General features: G+C 38.7%; 1 protein-coding gene across 4 annotated transcripts in view; it reads left to right on the forward strand.

Moving 5' to 3' along the window:
• Positions 1 to 17,938, forward strand: part of LOC147024700 (uncharacterized) — a 60,878-nt gene that overhangs the window by 8,754 nt on the left and 34,186 nt on the right. The window contains exons 1-2 of one of the 4 annotated variants that reach the window (XM_085884853.1): positions 929 to 944; positions 4,863 to 5,013. In XM_085884853.1, coding sequence (XP_085740979.1) covers positions 4,955 to 5,013 — 59 coding nt within the window. In that variant the 5' untranslated portion in view covers positions 929 to 944; positions 4,863 to 4,954. Of the gene's footprint in view, positions 1 to 928; positions 945 to 4,862; positions 5,014 to 14,665; positions 14,686 to 16,051; positions 16,281 to 17,938 lie in introns of those variants that run through there. The other 3 variants (XM_085884852.1, XM_085884855.1, XM_085884854.1) reach the window with 3 other exon arrangements.

Consider the following 17,938-nt stretch of genomic DNA (forward strand, 5'->3'; position numbering starts at 1 on the left):
ATATATATATATATATATATATATATATATATATATATATATATATATATATATATATATATATATATATATATATATATATATATATATATATATATATATATATATATATATATATATATATATATATATATATATATATATATATATATATATACATATATATATATATATATATATATATATATATATATATATACATATATATATATATATATATATATATATATATATATATATACATATATATATACATATATATATATATATATATATATATATATATATATATATATATATATATATATATATATATATATATATATATATATATATATATATATATATATATATATACATATATATATATATATATATATATATATATATATATATATATATATATATATATATATATATATATATATATATATATATATATATATATATATATATATATATATATATATATATATATATATACACACCTCTTATGTTCCTCGAGCCGGAACTGCAGCAAAAAGCAACCAAGGCCTACACAAGGTAAGGCTATGCTGTATCAAGCCCTTCCTGGAGTTCGTCCACAGCTATAAAGACCTTGTAGGTTACCTTGTGTTGGCATTCTTAGTTGCATACCTTGTGTAATAGGCCTTCTTGGTTGCTCTCTGCAGCAGTTTTTGCTAGAGGAGCATGGGAGGTGTTCATTTATTTATATAATCCAAGCCACCAGGGTTTAGTTGATTCGGTGAGAGCTTATTGGCTATTCCCTCCATTCACAGGTGAAATATGTGGGTGGGTCTTTATTGTTTATATATTGACTGCTTTGAACATTTGCCCATGGTGCATGCTTGGGAGTCTCATTGGTATGCATTGCTGTCTGTGCTATCGCTGACGATTCGCCAAAAAAGGCGGTCCAGATAATAACCGGTGCAGTTGCTGAGGCGGTGAGTAGTTTTGGGATTCTCATGTGTGTACTTTGTGTGAACGTCTTTATAGTTGTGGAGGAACTCTGGGAATTGTTTGATAAAGCATCGCACTTACCTTGTGAAGGCCTTCTTGGTTGCTTTACACAGCAGTTTCGGCGAGAGAAGCATGGGAGGTGTTAATTTGTTGATATAATCCAAGCCACCTGGGTTTAGTTGACTAGGTGAGAGCTGATTGGCTATTCTCTCCATTCACAGGTGGGAGATGTAAGTGGAAGAAGAAGAAGCAGGCACTTCCATTTAAAAAAAAAATACATTTTAAAAAAGCAGGTACTTCCAACCAAAAGTAAACTAGATATACTCCGCAGGTTCCTCCTCTTGCTTATTACTCAATTTGGATTTTTTTGCTTGTTTCTCAGGTTTTGTTTTCTTTGATCCATCCATTTACATGATTCATGGGTCATATTAATGAATATTTTTTGCTAGTGGTGTTTTTTTCACTTGTATCCTTGTGTTTTATATGTCGACAGACATCTCTATAATTCCACCAATCTCTGCGTGTGTGTCTGTGACCACTGTTTCTCGACAACCACTGGTCCGATCTAATTGAAACTTGCCAGGTATATTGCTGGGGACCTGAGTATGTGCCTTTTCAAGGTTTGATATTAATCGGACAAGTGGTTCCTAAGTTATGGCCATTTATTTACCAAACCAATGACAGGACGCGTTGCTGCGTAGGCGTGGCCGATGGGGAAAGGGCGCCTTAGTTACCAATGACAGGACACGTTGCTGCGTAGGCGTGGCCGATGGGGAAAGGGCACCATTTAGTTACCAATGACAGGACACGTTGCTGCGTAGGAGTGGCCATTGGGGAAGAGATCCTCAGTTACCAGTGACAGGACACGTTGCTTGGCGTTTTGCACCCACAGGATCTATCTTCTATCTGTCTATAATGCCAGCAATCTCTGTTTGTTTGCCTTTCAAAAAGTTTGAAAGAAATCGGACAAGTGGTTCCCAAGTTATGGCCAAGTTAGAGTGCGTTCCCCATTACGGGTTACAAAGTACGGACTTCCAGATAGTTATGACTTACTGTATTCTAATAATTTCTCGATTTCTTATTCGCATTTATAGATAAACACAATGCCCCAATCCAGTCATAATTTACGAGAGCTAAGGAACGGCCTGTGTGGTTGTTTGAAAGTTGTTTTTTTTGTTTGTTTGTTTTTTTGCACATACGGCCACGCACGTACGGGCACGCGAGAGCAAAGGAACGGCCTGTGTGGTTGTTGTTTCTGGCACACTGTTTGAAAGTTTTTTTTGTTTTTGCTCATACGGCCACCCACGTATGGGCACGCACGTATGGGCACGCGAGAGCGAAGGAACGGCCTGTGTGGTTGTTGTTTCTGGCACACTGTTTGAAAGTTTTTTTTGTTTTTGCTCGTATGGCCACCCACGTACGGGCACGCACGTATGGGCACGCGAGAGCGAAGGAACGGCCTGTGTAGTTGTTGTTTCTGGCACACTGTTTGAAAGTTTTTTTTGTTTTTGCTCATACGGCCACCCACGTACGGGCACGCACGTATGGGCACGCGAGAGCGAAGGAACGGCCTGTGTCGTTGTTGTTTCTGGCACACTGTTTGAAAGTTTTTTTTATCTTGCCAAAACGAAGTTTTTGCAAGATATGTTAGTCAGCTTGTATGTTTTTCTTTTGTTTTTTTTGTTTGTTTGTTTGTTTGTTTGTCTATAATCACGTATAAAAAATTCTGCAGAGCACAGTTATCATTGGAAATTTTTGTAACTTCGCATATGAGAGGCCTATAGAGGTCCCTTTCAGTGCACAAAATTTTGAAGGTCAAGGTCAAAGGTCAAGGTCACATTGTCGCAAATCAGGGGAGTCGACTAAACCCTTATTTTTTTGAGTAATTTTGAGCGGATCGTCTTAAAACTTCATAGGAATATAGTTCATGGTCTGGCGCTCAGCTGATTAATTTTTGGTGGCAATTGGCCTTGACCTTCATGGTTAGCGCCTAAGGTCAAACATATTTGACCCCAAGGTCAAATTTTCAAGTTTTAGGAACCATATCGTGTAGTACCTCAAATTGAACACCTCGATGAGTGCTTTCTAGATATGTCAAGCTTGAGACATTATGACATCATTTGGTGACGTTATGAGGCAAAAGCATATTTTTCATGGTTACTCTGTAGAACGATTCTCATCGGAATCTCTCGTAGGCAGATATTCCTCAAGGGGTCGCTCCTGGTGGATAGCAGCTCTGTTCACCTCAGTGTGACCTTAAACAAGTCACACGTGGTCACCTTTTGGCAAGATACGGGTCACCCTGCGGGTGACATTGGTTTATTTTTATTTTGTTTTTGCTCGTACAGCCACACACGTACGGGCACGCACGTACGGGCACGCGAGAGCGAAGGAGCGGCCTGTGCGGTTGTTGTTTCTGGAAAACGGTTTGAAAGTTTTTTTTTTATTTTTTATTTTTTTTTGCACGTACGGCCACGCACGTACGGGCACGCACTAGTAATGTAAATGTGCTTACTTGTATGTACAGCTAGACACAAGACACATTTTGACAAAGAAACAATTAGTAGCACATATTCAGAAAATTTCTGCATTATCAATAAGCGATATACGCATAAATTTAATGAATATATAATTTCGTTTGACACAGCCATATAGAGTATCCATTTAATTATAATGCGTTGCATGATCCTTTCAAGAGTAAATAATTACCAGTGTTGAATAACCGTAATGTGCAGTGATAATACAAAAAACAAAATTACAGTCAATTTCGGTTTTCAGGGACTTGACTTTTAGAGACATTTCGACATATTTTACATCTTATATGAGGGACTATTTTGGATGGTAATAAATACGGGGTCCTTCTTAACCAAAGTTGACAGTATTTTCCTGACATCACTAGAAGTTGATTTTCACTTGAATATCTTTTCCCACTTTCTTTCCCCTTTCACCTCATTTTCACTGCACAACTCTGTCATAGCTCACCAAGTGGCTCAATGGCGTTGCATTATACCTTTTTTCTCTGTCTGGGTGCTGTACTTGCTGTTCAGCCTCATTTACCTTACTGTCATCCACTTTTAGAAATTGGCAGATAATTCACTGCATTTCATTCAATGGACACATCTACCAGTCTGAACATTGCAGTTAACATCCTGTCACCAAATACTTGTCACATGCTTTTCCAGTTTGTTTCACTTTGCCTCCTGAAGTTGAATTGTTCTTTCGCAAGCTCAGTTGCATGGCATATCTCAGATTGCTTACTTCAAGATAGCTGTTCACCACCATCTCAGATTATCTCCCATCCCAAACCTTGATCTTTTCTTACCCTATGCACTCCCCCACCCACCACCTTTTCCAAATGTCCAGTTTTTCTTTCTTGAGAGTTTGCTTCTGCATCCATCTTGTTCATTGCACGTGTCCTCCCTTCCCCCCACACCCATCGTTTGTCCAAGTCTTGCTCTATTTTGTTCTTCAACTCTGCTGTTGTTGTGCCTCCTCCTCCTCTTTCTACTGTTCCTTTTGTTTTGTTGGCGCCTGATCCGTTCAGTGTTCTAACTTTTCCACGAGACTCGACTCTGTACAGAAAATAAATAAATAAATAAGTGAACGCTTGAATTGTCGTGGTGAATCATCATTTATGAGAAAGCACCCATTTCCGTGTTGATTGCGCCTGAAGTCGACGACATCGTGGTGGGAATTTCCCCATCTTTAATTAGTACTGGGTGACAGACAGCAGCAGTCTTGTGGAGATTGAAAATACATTTTGGCACATAATTTCGGATGGCAAGCTGAAGTCTCATTTATGCGCAGCAAAGTCAAACTGCTGAATCTTTGTTGCAGTGAATTGCCACACTGCGTGCAGATTTGTTTTTCAGTGACACGTATTTTTCATCCTGTTCATTCAGAAACGAGTTGAAAGTGACGAATTTACAGCCAAGCAACCAACGCTCCACAGAAAACACTCGAGTGAAGAACGTCTTTGGCTTCCGCTTTTGATATGAAAATCAGTGACAACTTCCCGTCAACCCAACGGTCTCTTCCCCTTTCCTTTGGGAGGTAAGATTTCGAAAATCTTCGATTGGAATGGATGTTGTACTTGTTATGCCTGACGTTGTACTGTGTTATCATTGCACTTTTGGATCCCAATTAGTGATATATATTTTTCTAAATAACAAGAAGGGAGTAACTTATAAAGATAAAACTGTATGATTAGATATACCTCAATATGACTTCATCCGCAAAATCTGGTTAATACAACGACAAGCAGTCTTGTGACATAGCGACAAGCCGGTAGGCGACATGGGTGGTCGCTATATAATTGCATACTAGTCATACAGTTTTTGACGGATCGGGCTGAAATTTTTTGACAAAGAGGTTGATTATAGTGCGCATAAAAAATATTTTTCGGATTTTTTTTCAAAAATTTCAAAGTCCCGTTGCTAGGCAACGGTGGCGTCCATAGCAACAGTGCTCAAAAGCATACAACTAGATCCTGGTATGAACTACCTGTCCTACCTGTCAAGTTTGATCAAAATTGGTTGACTCCTCTGGCCTCCAGAGCTGTCCATTACATACAAACAAACAGACAGACATACAGAAAGACAGAAAACCTGAGAATAACGGTAGTCTAGCGACCACCCAATAGTCTAGTGACCACCCAATAATGCTGAATCATTGAGGTGATATTTTATCTCAATAAAAAAACAATCTGGTCAAGAGAATTTGACCTCGAGACTCGTGAGTCATGCTTCTGGAATTATTTTTTGATAAAATATCACGTCACAGCAATTTGAGTTGTGTGATCTAAGTACGGTCGATTGTGGTGTTGTGCATTACTCGATTCGATTTGGCAGTGTTAAGTTACCAAGCAGCTACTATAGCCCTTGCCAAGCCAGCCGTTCCTTATCAACCGTTTCGATGGATTGTTTGCTTGAGTGCTTAAGCTACTTGGCGAGCGCTCTACAATAAACTTGGGAACTGAACACCCCTGGTGTTCTGCCAAAGGCAGGTCCAGTACTGCCGAAGCAGTTTATTGGCAAGGGTTATGATAGGTGGTTTGCCGTTGCCTTCCCAGCAGTAGTTATCGGGATGGAATTTGTTCAAGGTGCCAGTGATAGCTCGCCTACTCTTCATGATGGACACCGTGGGATCTTTAATGTCCACCAGCTAATGCCGCAGACAGGACACCGGTTTAATGTCCATTCAAGGGTCAGCACACACATTGATGAATCGCCCTGCCTGTGAAACACCAAGACAACAGATTATAGCTAAGTCATGATTGAAAACTATGGGCTAGATGGCTTGGAGGTAAGTGTGCATACATCGAGAAGTCTAGGGTATCCTGTCAGCCCTCATTGTGGTATATGTGGTAAAAATCGTAAAACGTCTCAAATGGAGCGACGCACTCACTACAAGCCATGCACCCACCACACAATTAAGTTTGGGGAGGTTTATTCATATAGCAAATTAAAATAAAACTACAGGCTCGTTTAACCACCCCATCCACCCTCCCCCCTCACCCCCCACCCAACCACCTGGATTTCCAGGTACAAGCTGAGATTGAGACTTTGTCGTGTTAAAGATGTGCAATGCCATTTTGAGCCATATTAGTGCCATTGTGCTTTCGTTCTTCTTCGCTCCACCCATACTTACTTGGGCTCCTAATGGAAGCAACTCTTACCCAACTGACCTCTCCCAGACACTACCCCCGCCCCCCCCACCAAAAAAAATTCCCATCCGAATGAAAAACAAACCAAAACAAGAAAAACAGCAATCAAAGACTGCAGACCCTCACCAGGACTTGTTTTGTGTGGCGTTTATGCACTGGTGTGTTACATCATTAAGAAGAGACATACTATTAGAACTGTTACTTTATAACTGCTGGCAGTGATGACCATGCACCAAGACGTCCCACTAAGATGCAACCCTGCTTTGATCGGACACCTGATCCTGACCCTTGACGTTTTTTATTATTATTATGCAATTCAGAATTGGAGTAAAATAAATTCAATTTAACCTGACCCTGATCAATTCAACCTGACCCTGACCCTTGACGTTTTTTTATTCTTATTATGAATTCAGAATTGGATTAAAATAAATTCAATTCAAATCAAATGGACGAGCTAATAGGTGCAGTCCTGCATTGGAGTAATCAGAAGGAACCCAAACAAGCAAAAAGCAAAGATGAAGTCATCAGATGAACCTGGATAGGATTCACATTTCAGCTGCTACTCCTCGACCCCCAAACCCATCCAGGCACAGCCAAGTCACCTTATTCAAAAATAAAAAAAGAGAACCCAGATCAAAAAATCAAATAATTATGGATGCCAGACCATCTGTCCAATCAAGATGAAACTTAAAACATGCATTCACTACAAGATCATAATTGTCAAGTTTCACGTCAATTGATTAAGTAGTTCCAGAGAAAACATTTAATATTTTTCTTAAATCCAATATGGCTGCCAAACCATGTGACATCAATTATTCCCTCACAAACTTGTACACGCATGCCGTGGGGACAATTTGTGTGGTTTCCCCTTGATCTGTCCAACTGGTCTGGAGAAGATGATTTTTATGTTTTCTGGGTAAATCCAACATGGCTGCCAAACCATGTGACCTATGACATCTTATTATGAACCATTTGTTCCTCAAGGATAGGTGGTCATATGTGTAAAGTTTTGTCTCGATCTGTTCAGCCATTTCAGAGAACATTTTTGAAGGTTTTATTTATTTATTTTTAAACAATATGATTGCAAAATCATGTGACCGATTATGTAATCAAAAAAATTATTTGTGGACTATTTTATCCCGAGATGACCCTCAAAAATTTTCATACTGTGGATGTAGCGCTTCACATATGCAATTATGATGTTATAAAAATCACACTTGTTCCCCATGAGGAGTACTTACCGTGTGCCAAGTTTCAATGTTTTCCTTGGTACAGTTTCAGAGATACAGAGGTCCAAAGTTTTTCCATTTTTCCAATATGACTGACACATCACGTGACCGATGATGTCATAATTATCATCAAAATATTCTGCATGAGAAGTCGCATCAATGGTGAAAATTTCATCTCAATCCCACAAGCAGTTGCGAAGAAAAACACAAAAGTTCTGTGCTGACAAACAAACAAACAAGAAAAAGAACAATCAGAGATTGCAGACCCTTGCCAGGACTTCTTTTGAGTGGTGTATTTTATAGGTTTTAGGATAAATCCAATATGGCTGCCAAACTATGTGACCTATGACATCATATGTTTGAACCTTTTGTTCCTTATGGATGGGCAGTCATATGTGTAAAGTTTCACCTCAATCTGTTCAACCACTTCAGAGAAGAAGATATTTCAAGGTTTAAAAAAAAAACAATATGTCTACCGAATCATATGACCAATGACGTCATCAATTTTTTTTCTGTGTACCATTTTATCCGAGATGACCGTCAAATTTTTTTTAATAATGATTGGATGTAGCATTCTACATATGTAATTATGATGTCAGAACGAAAACACCTATGACATCATAAAAAATCCACTCATATCCCTTGAAGAATACTTGCTATGTGCCAAGTTTCAATTTTTTCCTTGGTGCGGTTTCAGAGATACAGAGTTCCAAAGTTTTTCCATTATTCCAATATGGCGACCACACCACGTGCCATATGACATCATAATTATCATTAAAAAATTCTACATGAGTAGTCGCACCAACGTTGATAATTTCGTCTCAATCCGACACCCAGTTGCGGATAAAAACACGAAAGTTCTGTGCAGACAAAGAAACAAACAAACAGACAAACAAACGGACCCAAATGCAATACCCTCTCCTTCGACGAGGCTAACAAGAAAAAGATCAATCAGATATTGCAGGCCCTCGCCAGGACTTGTTTTGTGTGGTGTGTTTTGTGTTCTGGTGTGTTACCTTATTAATAAGAGACATAACCCTACTACCACTTTTTACTGCTGGCAGTGATGACCGGGTACCAAGACGTCCCGCTTTGATGCAACCCCGCTTTGATCGGATACCTGAACATGACCCATGACGTCTTTTATATTATTATTCATTATTCAGTTTAATTTACAATGGGATTAAAATGAATTCAAATCAAATGGAAGACCAAGTTGGTACAGTCTGGCATTGGAGTAATCAGAAGGAACCCAAACAAGCAAAATGCAAAGATGAAATCATCAGGAGGAACCTGGATAGGATTTGCATTTCAAACCCATCCAGCACAGCCAAGTGAACCTTATTCAAAAAAAACCAAAAAAAAAATCAAAACAAAAAGAACCCAAATCTAAAAATTAAATAGTTCTGGCTGCCATACCATCTGTCCAATCAAGATGAAACGTAAAACATGTATTCACTGCTACATCATAATTGTGAAGTTCCATGTCGATTGATTGAGTGGTTCCAGAGAAAATTTTATTCAATATTTTTCTTCAATCCAATATGGCTGCCAAACTATGTTACCTACCAATTATTCCTTTACAAACTTGTACACCCATGGATTGGGGAACATTTGTATGAAGTTTCTCCTCGATTTGTCCAGCCGTTCTGGAGAAGAACATTTGTATTGGTTTTAGGGTAAATCCAATATGGCTGCCGAATCAGACAAAGAAATAGACAGACAGACATGTAGAATAAGAAAATCGACCAACCAATATACTTGAAGAATCTTCGATTTTGCAAGTAACAAACAAACAGACAGACAGGGGTTAAAACATAACTTTCATTCACCTTCGGTAGCAGAAGTAAAAAGGTAGCGACAGGATAAGGAAATACTTTAACTTGAGTGTTTCAGTTTGTTTTATGTTTTTAAGTATTGTTTTGTCACAAAGAAGTTTCCCTCCTCTCTGAAGAACAAATCTTCAGCATCAAAATGCACCAACGAAAACAGAAGTTGTTTAATTCTTCCCTTTTGTATTCAACACTTTAAAAACAGAAAGTGTAGCATATCACTGCTTTAGAATGAGGAAATGATTGGCGTTTCAGCACGTTAGCCCTCCCTGTCTTTCAGCTTGAGGTGAATAGACATATAGTGTTAATACCCACAAAGTTTTCACACAAAATGTGCAGGTAGGGGGAGAGAGAGGAGAAGGGAAGTGAAGAGAAGAGAAGAGAAGAGAAGAGGGAAAAAATAAGAAAGAAAAAAAAAAAGAGCAGAGTGCGCATGGCTACATTAGGAAATGTCTGTGTGTTTGTCTTTCCTCCATTGCTCTGAAATGTGTCATTTTATTTCAGGGTACTCCCAAACAAGTTGAGTTTTCATTTTTCATCAACAGTACACTTGTGTGCTGTTTTTAGCCGCTTATCGCATAGCAAATGCTGGCTCTTAGAGAGCTCCGCGTTGTTCTTGTTGTTCTTGTTCTTGTTGTTGTTCTTCTTCTTCTTCTTCTTGTTCTTCTTGTTCTTCTTGTTCTTCTTCTTTTTCTTCTTCTTGTTCTTGTTCTTCTGATGAAGACAAAACCTTTAGGACTCGGCTCTTTTATATACAGGATCCGGATCTCCTTAAATACTAAACACCTGTACACATCCTCGCATTGAGGGTTCCTTTTGAGAGCGTCTATCATGAACTTTTAAATATATTTGGACATTTGCTTTAAAGTTTCGAAAAGTTCACGTTAATATTTAAAGATTATTCCATTTAATGTATTGTAATTTCGTAAATACACGATTTTCTCGTCATGCCTCCATGACGGGTCTCGCTATTGGCTCCATCAAGGTACGTGATGAAATATCGGAAGTTGTTGCTGTTATTGTTGTTGTGATAAAAATGCGGATGTTTCGACTTTCTGTAATGAATCTTTCATCCAAAACAAGATTCTTCAAAATAGTCCTTCGGACAACTTATATTCTTCTTCTGGTGAAGACAAAACCTTTAGAACGTGGCTCTTGTACACATTTGTCCTTGTTTTATTTGTTTTTTTTTTAACTTGTTTTGTTTTAATTTTCCTGAATTCACATGATGTTGTGTTTTGTTTTAATATTTTTATGTGGAACTGATTCTTTACTCGATATGTATTTCTCGGGGCTGGGAAGCTTGTGTTTCATTCAGAAAGAGGATAGGGGTGAAGGTAAATTGTGAAGAAAAGAAAAAATAAATAAATAATGAGAAAAATCAAATGCAGGTGAGCGACCCAAGACAATGGTGAAGCACGTTTCGTATGCTTACACAATGTGTAAGCACACCCTGCTAACATATATATCTTCTTCTTCTTTCGGCTGCTCCCGCTAGGGGTCGCCACAGCGGATCATCCGTATGATCCGCATAGTGATTTGGCACATGTTTTACGCCAGATGCCCTTCCTGACGCAACCCTGGTCGTCTCTTACGACACAGGGATATGGTACACCTATTTTAACCGGGGTATACACCAGCCCAGTACACTGGTACTCATTTCGCCGACCTCGAAAGGATGACAGGCTGAGTCAACAACCCCCTGGTGTATTAATTCAGTGGTCCAACGGGGCTTGAACTCAGGACCTTTTGGATCCCAAGCCACTGCCCTAACCACCGCGGCAACACCAGGTATATATATATATATATATATATATATATATATATATATATATATATATATATATATATATATATATATATATATATATATATATATATATATATATATATATACATACATACATACATACATACATACATACATACATACATACATACATACATACATACATACATACATACATACATACATACATCCATACATATACAAATATACACACACACACCCACATACATCCATATATATATATATATATATATATATATATATATATATATATATATATATATATATATATATATTGATGTCAGTAATTGACTGAAATAAAAGGATTGTGAGATTGTTTTCTGTCATTTCTATAAGTAGCATAATTTAAGTTATGTGCCATGAATTTAGCAAGGCTATCGAAAGGGCAATTGCATTTGAGAAATAGGCAGAATATAATATGGAATAGGCAAAGCCTAGAAGCAAACGTAGAATTCTTCTTACATTTGCTTCTTAAATACATCAAATTAAACAGACTTTTTGCTATGATTTTCAGACATTTGTGCATACAACTTGTTCACAACTGAAAACTTGCAAACTATACTGTGGAACATGTAAGAGCCGCACAGCTGATGATTTTGACAGATCTGAGGTCAGTCAGGTGCATAGCAGACGATGCTGCAATTTCCGGTTACTTCGGCCTGGATTCGGGATCAGCGATCAAATAATGTAAATCACGATTAAAAATTATTTTTTACCTCAACATTACCTTCACAACGACAACTACACCGCCTAGAACAGGATCTCATCGAAAAAAATTAATATTACCTCAACATTACCTTCACAACAACTACACCGCCGAGAACAGGATCTCATCTAAAAAATTTTAATATTACCTCAACATTACTTTCACAACAACTGCACCGCCAAGAACAGGATATCATCTGAAAAAATTAATATTACCTCAACATTACCTTCACAACAACTACACCGCCTCGAACAGGATGTCATCTAAAAAAATTAATATTACCTCAACATTACTTTCACAACAACAACACCGCCAAGAACAGGATCTCATCTGAAAAAATTAATATTACCTCAACATTACCTTCACAACAACTACACCGCCGAGAACAGGATCTCATCTGAAAAAAATTTTTCTCCTCAACATTACCTTCACAACGACAACTACACCGCCTAGAACAGGATATCATCTAAAAAAATTAATATTACCTCAACATTACCTTCATAACAACTACACTGCCTAGAACAGAATCTCATCTAAAACAAGGACAAATGGGTCCAAGAGCCACGTCCTAAGGGTTTTGTCTTCACCAGAAGAAGAAGAACAAGAATAATAAGAAGAAGAAGAATAAAAAAAACAACAACAACTTCCGATATTTCGTCACGTGCCTTGACGGAACCAATAGCAAGAGCCTTCATGGACGATCGTCGTTCATGACGAGAAAATAGTATATTTACGAAATTACAATACATTAAATGTATTGTAAATAATCTTTAAATAGTAACGTGAACTTTTCGAAACTTAAAAGCAAATGTCCGAATATATTTAAAAGTTCATGATAGACACTCTCAAAAGGCACCGTCTATGTGAGGATGTGTACATGTGCTTAGTATTTAAGGAGATCCGGATCCTGTATATAAAAGAGCCGAGTCCTAAAGGTTTTGTCTTCAGAAGAAGAAGAAGAGGAGGAGGAGGAAGAGGAAGAGGAAGAGGAAGAGGAAGAGGAAGAGGAAGAGGAAGAGGAAGAGGAAGAGGAAGAGGAGGAAGAAGAAGAAGAGGAAGAGGAAGAGGAAGAGGAAGAGGAAGAGGAAGAGGAGGAAGAAGAAGAAGAAGAACAACAACAACAACAACAACGCAGAGCTCTCTTAGAGCCACGTCTCACGTAAAAATAAATACTGGAAGTGAACGTAGAATTCTTCTGACTTTACCTATATAATTTCCGGTTACTTTGGCCTGGATTCGGGATTAGCGATCAAATAATGTAGATCACAATTAAAAATTATTATTTGATGATGCGGGAGATATCTTTATTAAAATCAGTGGAGGAAATATACACCATGTCTGATATTTGGGTCTTTCATGTCTCCGACGATGCCTTTATCTCCCGGCATGCATCATTCCCCATGACAAAAAACCGGAAGCAAAAGGGTCATAGCCAACGACACGGATTCCAAATTGCCAGGTTATTGTGTTGTTGTTGTTGTTGTTGTTGTTTCCTATTCTCTCATGTGCACGCATTAAGTATGAAGCTCACTGCGTTTGCTATTAGTCAGAAGCAAAGCGAGAGGCAGAGAGACAGGTTAAGAATAGTCTGAGAATCCCTCAGAAGGCATTTAAGTTGTATAAATCAACAGGCCAGAGAAGATTCACCCAAGGTAGAGGAGAGACATAGCAGAGATTAAGACAGACTATGAACATCTCTAAGGTCGGTAGCAAACAAAATAAGTGAGATGTAAACTGATACAGTGTCTTCAATAACTCAAGAGTAAGGGCAGATACCAAATGAATGGAGAGTAGCTAAAGTTATGTCACCATATGAGAAGCTTAACTTGGAGAATAACTTGAAGACCATGGTCACATGAAGAACCATTTACATAATTTGAATTGGAAAGAAAGATGGCAGTATGGGTTTATGAAAGGGATATTGTTTAATAAACTTGTTGTAATTCTTTGAAGGAGATGAAGGGAGTGGATTGGACATAATATAGTATACCATGACTTCTAGAAGACATATGATGATACCACATCAGACGCTGTTGTGGTATCTCATCAAATGGCTGGAGTGGCTGGAATCATGCGAATTAGCTTGTGGAATCCTTACTATAATTCATGGACCAGTGTTTGTGTTTGTTTGTCGTGCTACTCCTCCTACAGTTCTGGGCCGATTACATCCAGACTTGCTACATATGATCGGCATGACCTCAATTAATGTATAGGGATGTTTTTATATTTGCCGGTGGTTTAAGGGAAGGGGGGGAAGCGGCACAAATTTTCTATGTAAATATGTATTATGTAGAGCCGCCTCCAGGTGAGGGAGGGTATTACAAGTCTACCATTTCCAGTACAGTATTCCTGTCCCCATGTTTTCCAGTGCAGTAAGGTGTTGTGAATTTATTGTCAGAAGGTATGTTTTTGCTTCATGCACATAACCCGAGTTTTTTTGCCTATACAGAGCTGGCAGTTGCCTAGAAAAGGCCCAAATAAAGGTATGCATCAGAATAACTTGTTGCATGCTTGGAACAAGATCACCCATTGGGCGGGTACTCTGCTCGTCAATTATAAAGTGTCAAACTGGATTGAGAACCGCCGTAGGGATACAAAATAAACAGCATTTTTCAGTGGAAAGATGTCATACTGGGAAATTCAAGTGGGGGAGTACCCCTAAATCTGACAATATATGGATTATCCCCCTTAGCATTCAGGTAGTACCTTATTCTGCTGGCTGGTCCTCCCCCTCAGGAGGCATCACACGGCAGACCATCTGACTTGTATGCTCCACAACACAACCAGACTTTCATAAAAAAGTTGTTCCTGGTTGAACACTTGGCAGTGTTGTTGGCAGTTGCTGGGGTTTGTAGTTCTACATAGACCCAAACTTCTGGATCAGGAAGAGTGACCAGGAATTTCTCTAAAGCCAAGCTTGCCCACACCTGTATTGTTAGTCACAATATGCAATCCCATCTTCTCAATCCAATCCTCACCGGTTTTTAATTCCTGTTGCTGCATGTTGCGCCCAGACCGGTCACCCTTTACTGTTGCATCAAACCGGTGGTTCAGAACAGGGCATATCCAATCACTGGTCATAAGACGATCTGAGACCACATTTTGTATGGACCTTTTGGCTTCCTTTTGAGTTGAGATTTCCATCTGTAAAACACGAGTTACCAATCTGTTCACATTGAGAGAGCAACAGGCCTTGTGTTTGCACTTTTTGTGGGAGATTTGCCAATGATAATAATAATGAGTTCCATGACAAATAACTTCAACACAGGAGGAGGACATTAGGCCCATCAATCCTGTACAATGTTTGCTTCCTTTGGTTATTTGGCCAAGCTCTATCTTTTTTTCATATGCTGAGCATCAAGTAAGGAAACAGCATATACTGTTTTAATTGTTGGTGTGACTCGGCCAGGGTCAGGTTTGAACCGCTGACATCCCAATCCCATAGTGGACACTCTAACCAGTATCTCATCGAGTGTCGTATAATTACTTCAAATGATATTGATCTTTCGATTCAGCAGCCACTGCGAGAGGCAGTACATGTGAAATAGATTCGGTATTTTGACTCCCAGTTTAATCACTACCATTAATTTAATCATTGCTCTGCAGCTTATTGATCAGCACAAAGATTATTTGAAAAAGTGAGACAGTATAAGGTGTTTGTTTTATGTTTTCAATTAATATTTAACCACAAGTAAGTCCCTCTCCTCTCTAAACAACAAACCTTTGAGATCAAAATCCACCAAAAGAAATCAGAAGTTGCGTAAATATTCTTCTCTTACATTCAACGCTTAAAATAGAAAAATGTGGCACAAAGGGCTCGAATTGCAGCTCGAGAACTGCTTTGGAATGAGGAAGTACTCGGCATTTCAGCAAGTGGGTACAGTTTTTCAGCCTGACTAATACATATAGTTTAGAGGAGTTCAGTGAAAATTACAACTGAACGTGCAAGTTCATTGTGTCAGAGGGAGAGGTAGAGAAGTGGAGAGATAGTGGAAGAGAAAAGAAAAGTTAGGCGAAGAGGAAGGGAAGAAGAGAGAGAGGGAGAGAGGGAAAGAGCAGGGCTCTTATCTGCATACAGGTAATGTTTACTTGTGTTTGTCCCTCTCCTCCACTGTTCTTTAATGTCTCAATACATTTCAAGATACAGGTATCCCTCACCAGCAATGGGGGTGAGGTTGCTGTGTATGTGGTTGGCAAAATGTTATACAGATCATAAAGAGTGGATACTCTAAACCACAGTTGGAAAATCCGCGGTTGGTTGAGGGCTCTACGTACTTCAACACGGATAATTTTAAGATTATCTGAAATATGTGTTGTTTTGTTTGAACTGCATTTATGTGAAATTGTATACAGTGTTGATTCCATATGGATGACTGTGTTGTGGAGGGAGGAGCAGCTGGGGTGCGTGGGAGTTGAGGTTTATTTTGATGAGCGCAGGAGTGGAGGATAGGACCCACAGAAGTGGGGGTTGGGAGTTGTAATTGCTGAACGGGTATGTTAAGGAGAACGGGTGGGCGAAGGGAGGAGATAGAGAAGGGAATTTGGAAGCAGATATAAAGAGGGAGTGAAGGGCATACAGGGGAAGAGGGAGTGATGGGCAAGCAACTCTGTCATGTTTGAGTATGCAATGAGTAAATAACCCTTTTATATATCACCTGAGTAAATGAGTGACCCTCACAGCATCAATTCATCATGTTTAATGACTTTCCCCCTTTTATTTTATTGTCATGCTTTCCTTAAGCAGATTTGTGGGTAACATGGAATGAACGGTTGTTTTAAATCCAGAGATAAATAAACAAGGATTGAGTGGGGATTGGAAAGTGGGATTAGAGATACATCATGTAACCTGGGCGTTTAAAGGAAGTAAAAGAGCATTTTTGTCACAATACGAAACTTTCAAAATGACATGTGAATGCTGAGGCCTATTGCACATGCACTATGTGTGTGTTTACAGTGACTCAGTTCTGCTCCCCGAGCACGTTTAACCTGCCATTCCTGGTACAAAATATGTGATTCAAATAATCTTTTAATCACATTTTTCACCATTTAGATGAAAGAGTGGCAACTTCATGATGGTTAACCATAGTTGTTCTGCTCCTAAATGCAAATCGGACTCACGGAAGTAGAGGAAATGTGAGAAATATCCTTCGATGAGAGGTGTCGAGCTCGTTCCAGTTCCTGGTAGTGCAAGTGAGTGGTGGCAATGGATTTAACACACATACACACATGGATGGACGCTTCTTCTTTGACCAAGAGATACAAAAAATTGCCATAATTTACCTTGTAGCCCTGGAACCAGATTTAAAAAAAATATATATATATATATATATATATATATATATATATATATATATATATATATATATATATATATATATATATATATATAACCACCTTCCCAGCTTATATAGCTGCCACTCTCACCCTCAGTCCTACCAAACATGATTTAATAGTAAATATCATCATTGCAAACTTACACTGTACATTGACAAGTCCCATATATGACCTGTCCATTGGTATTAAGAAGCAACCAAACCAGATACGGTGCCTCCCTCTGAGAAGTCTGCCTGAATATTGGGAATGATCACTTTTGATTGCAGACTCCATTAAATAATTCACCAAGCCTGCCATGCTCACACGATGTAATCCTGCAAGGTTCAAAAGTAGCGACAGTCGAAGGATTGGGTAGAATGCACCCATCTACGAACCTCTTGGTATTGAATTTACCTGTGCAGC

This window comes from Eptatretus burgeri, chromosome 6, assembly GCF_056783735.1.
Source record: "Eptatretus burgeri isolate ZD-2024b chromosome 6, Ebu_testis_v1, whole genome shotgun sequence".
NCBI lineage: Eukaryota > Metazoa > Chordata > Myxini > Myxiniformes > Myxinidae > Eptatretus > Eptatretus burgeri.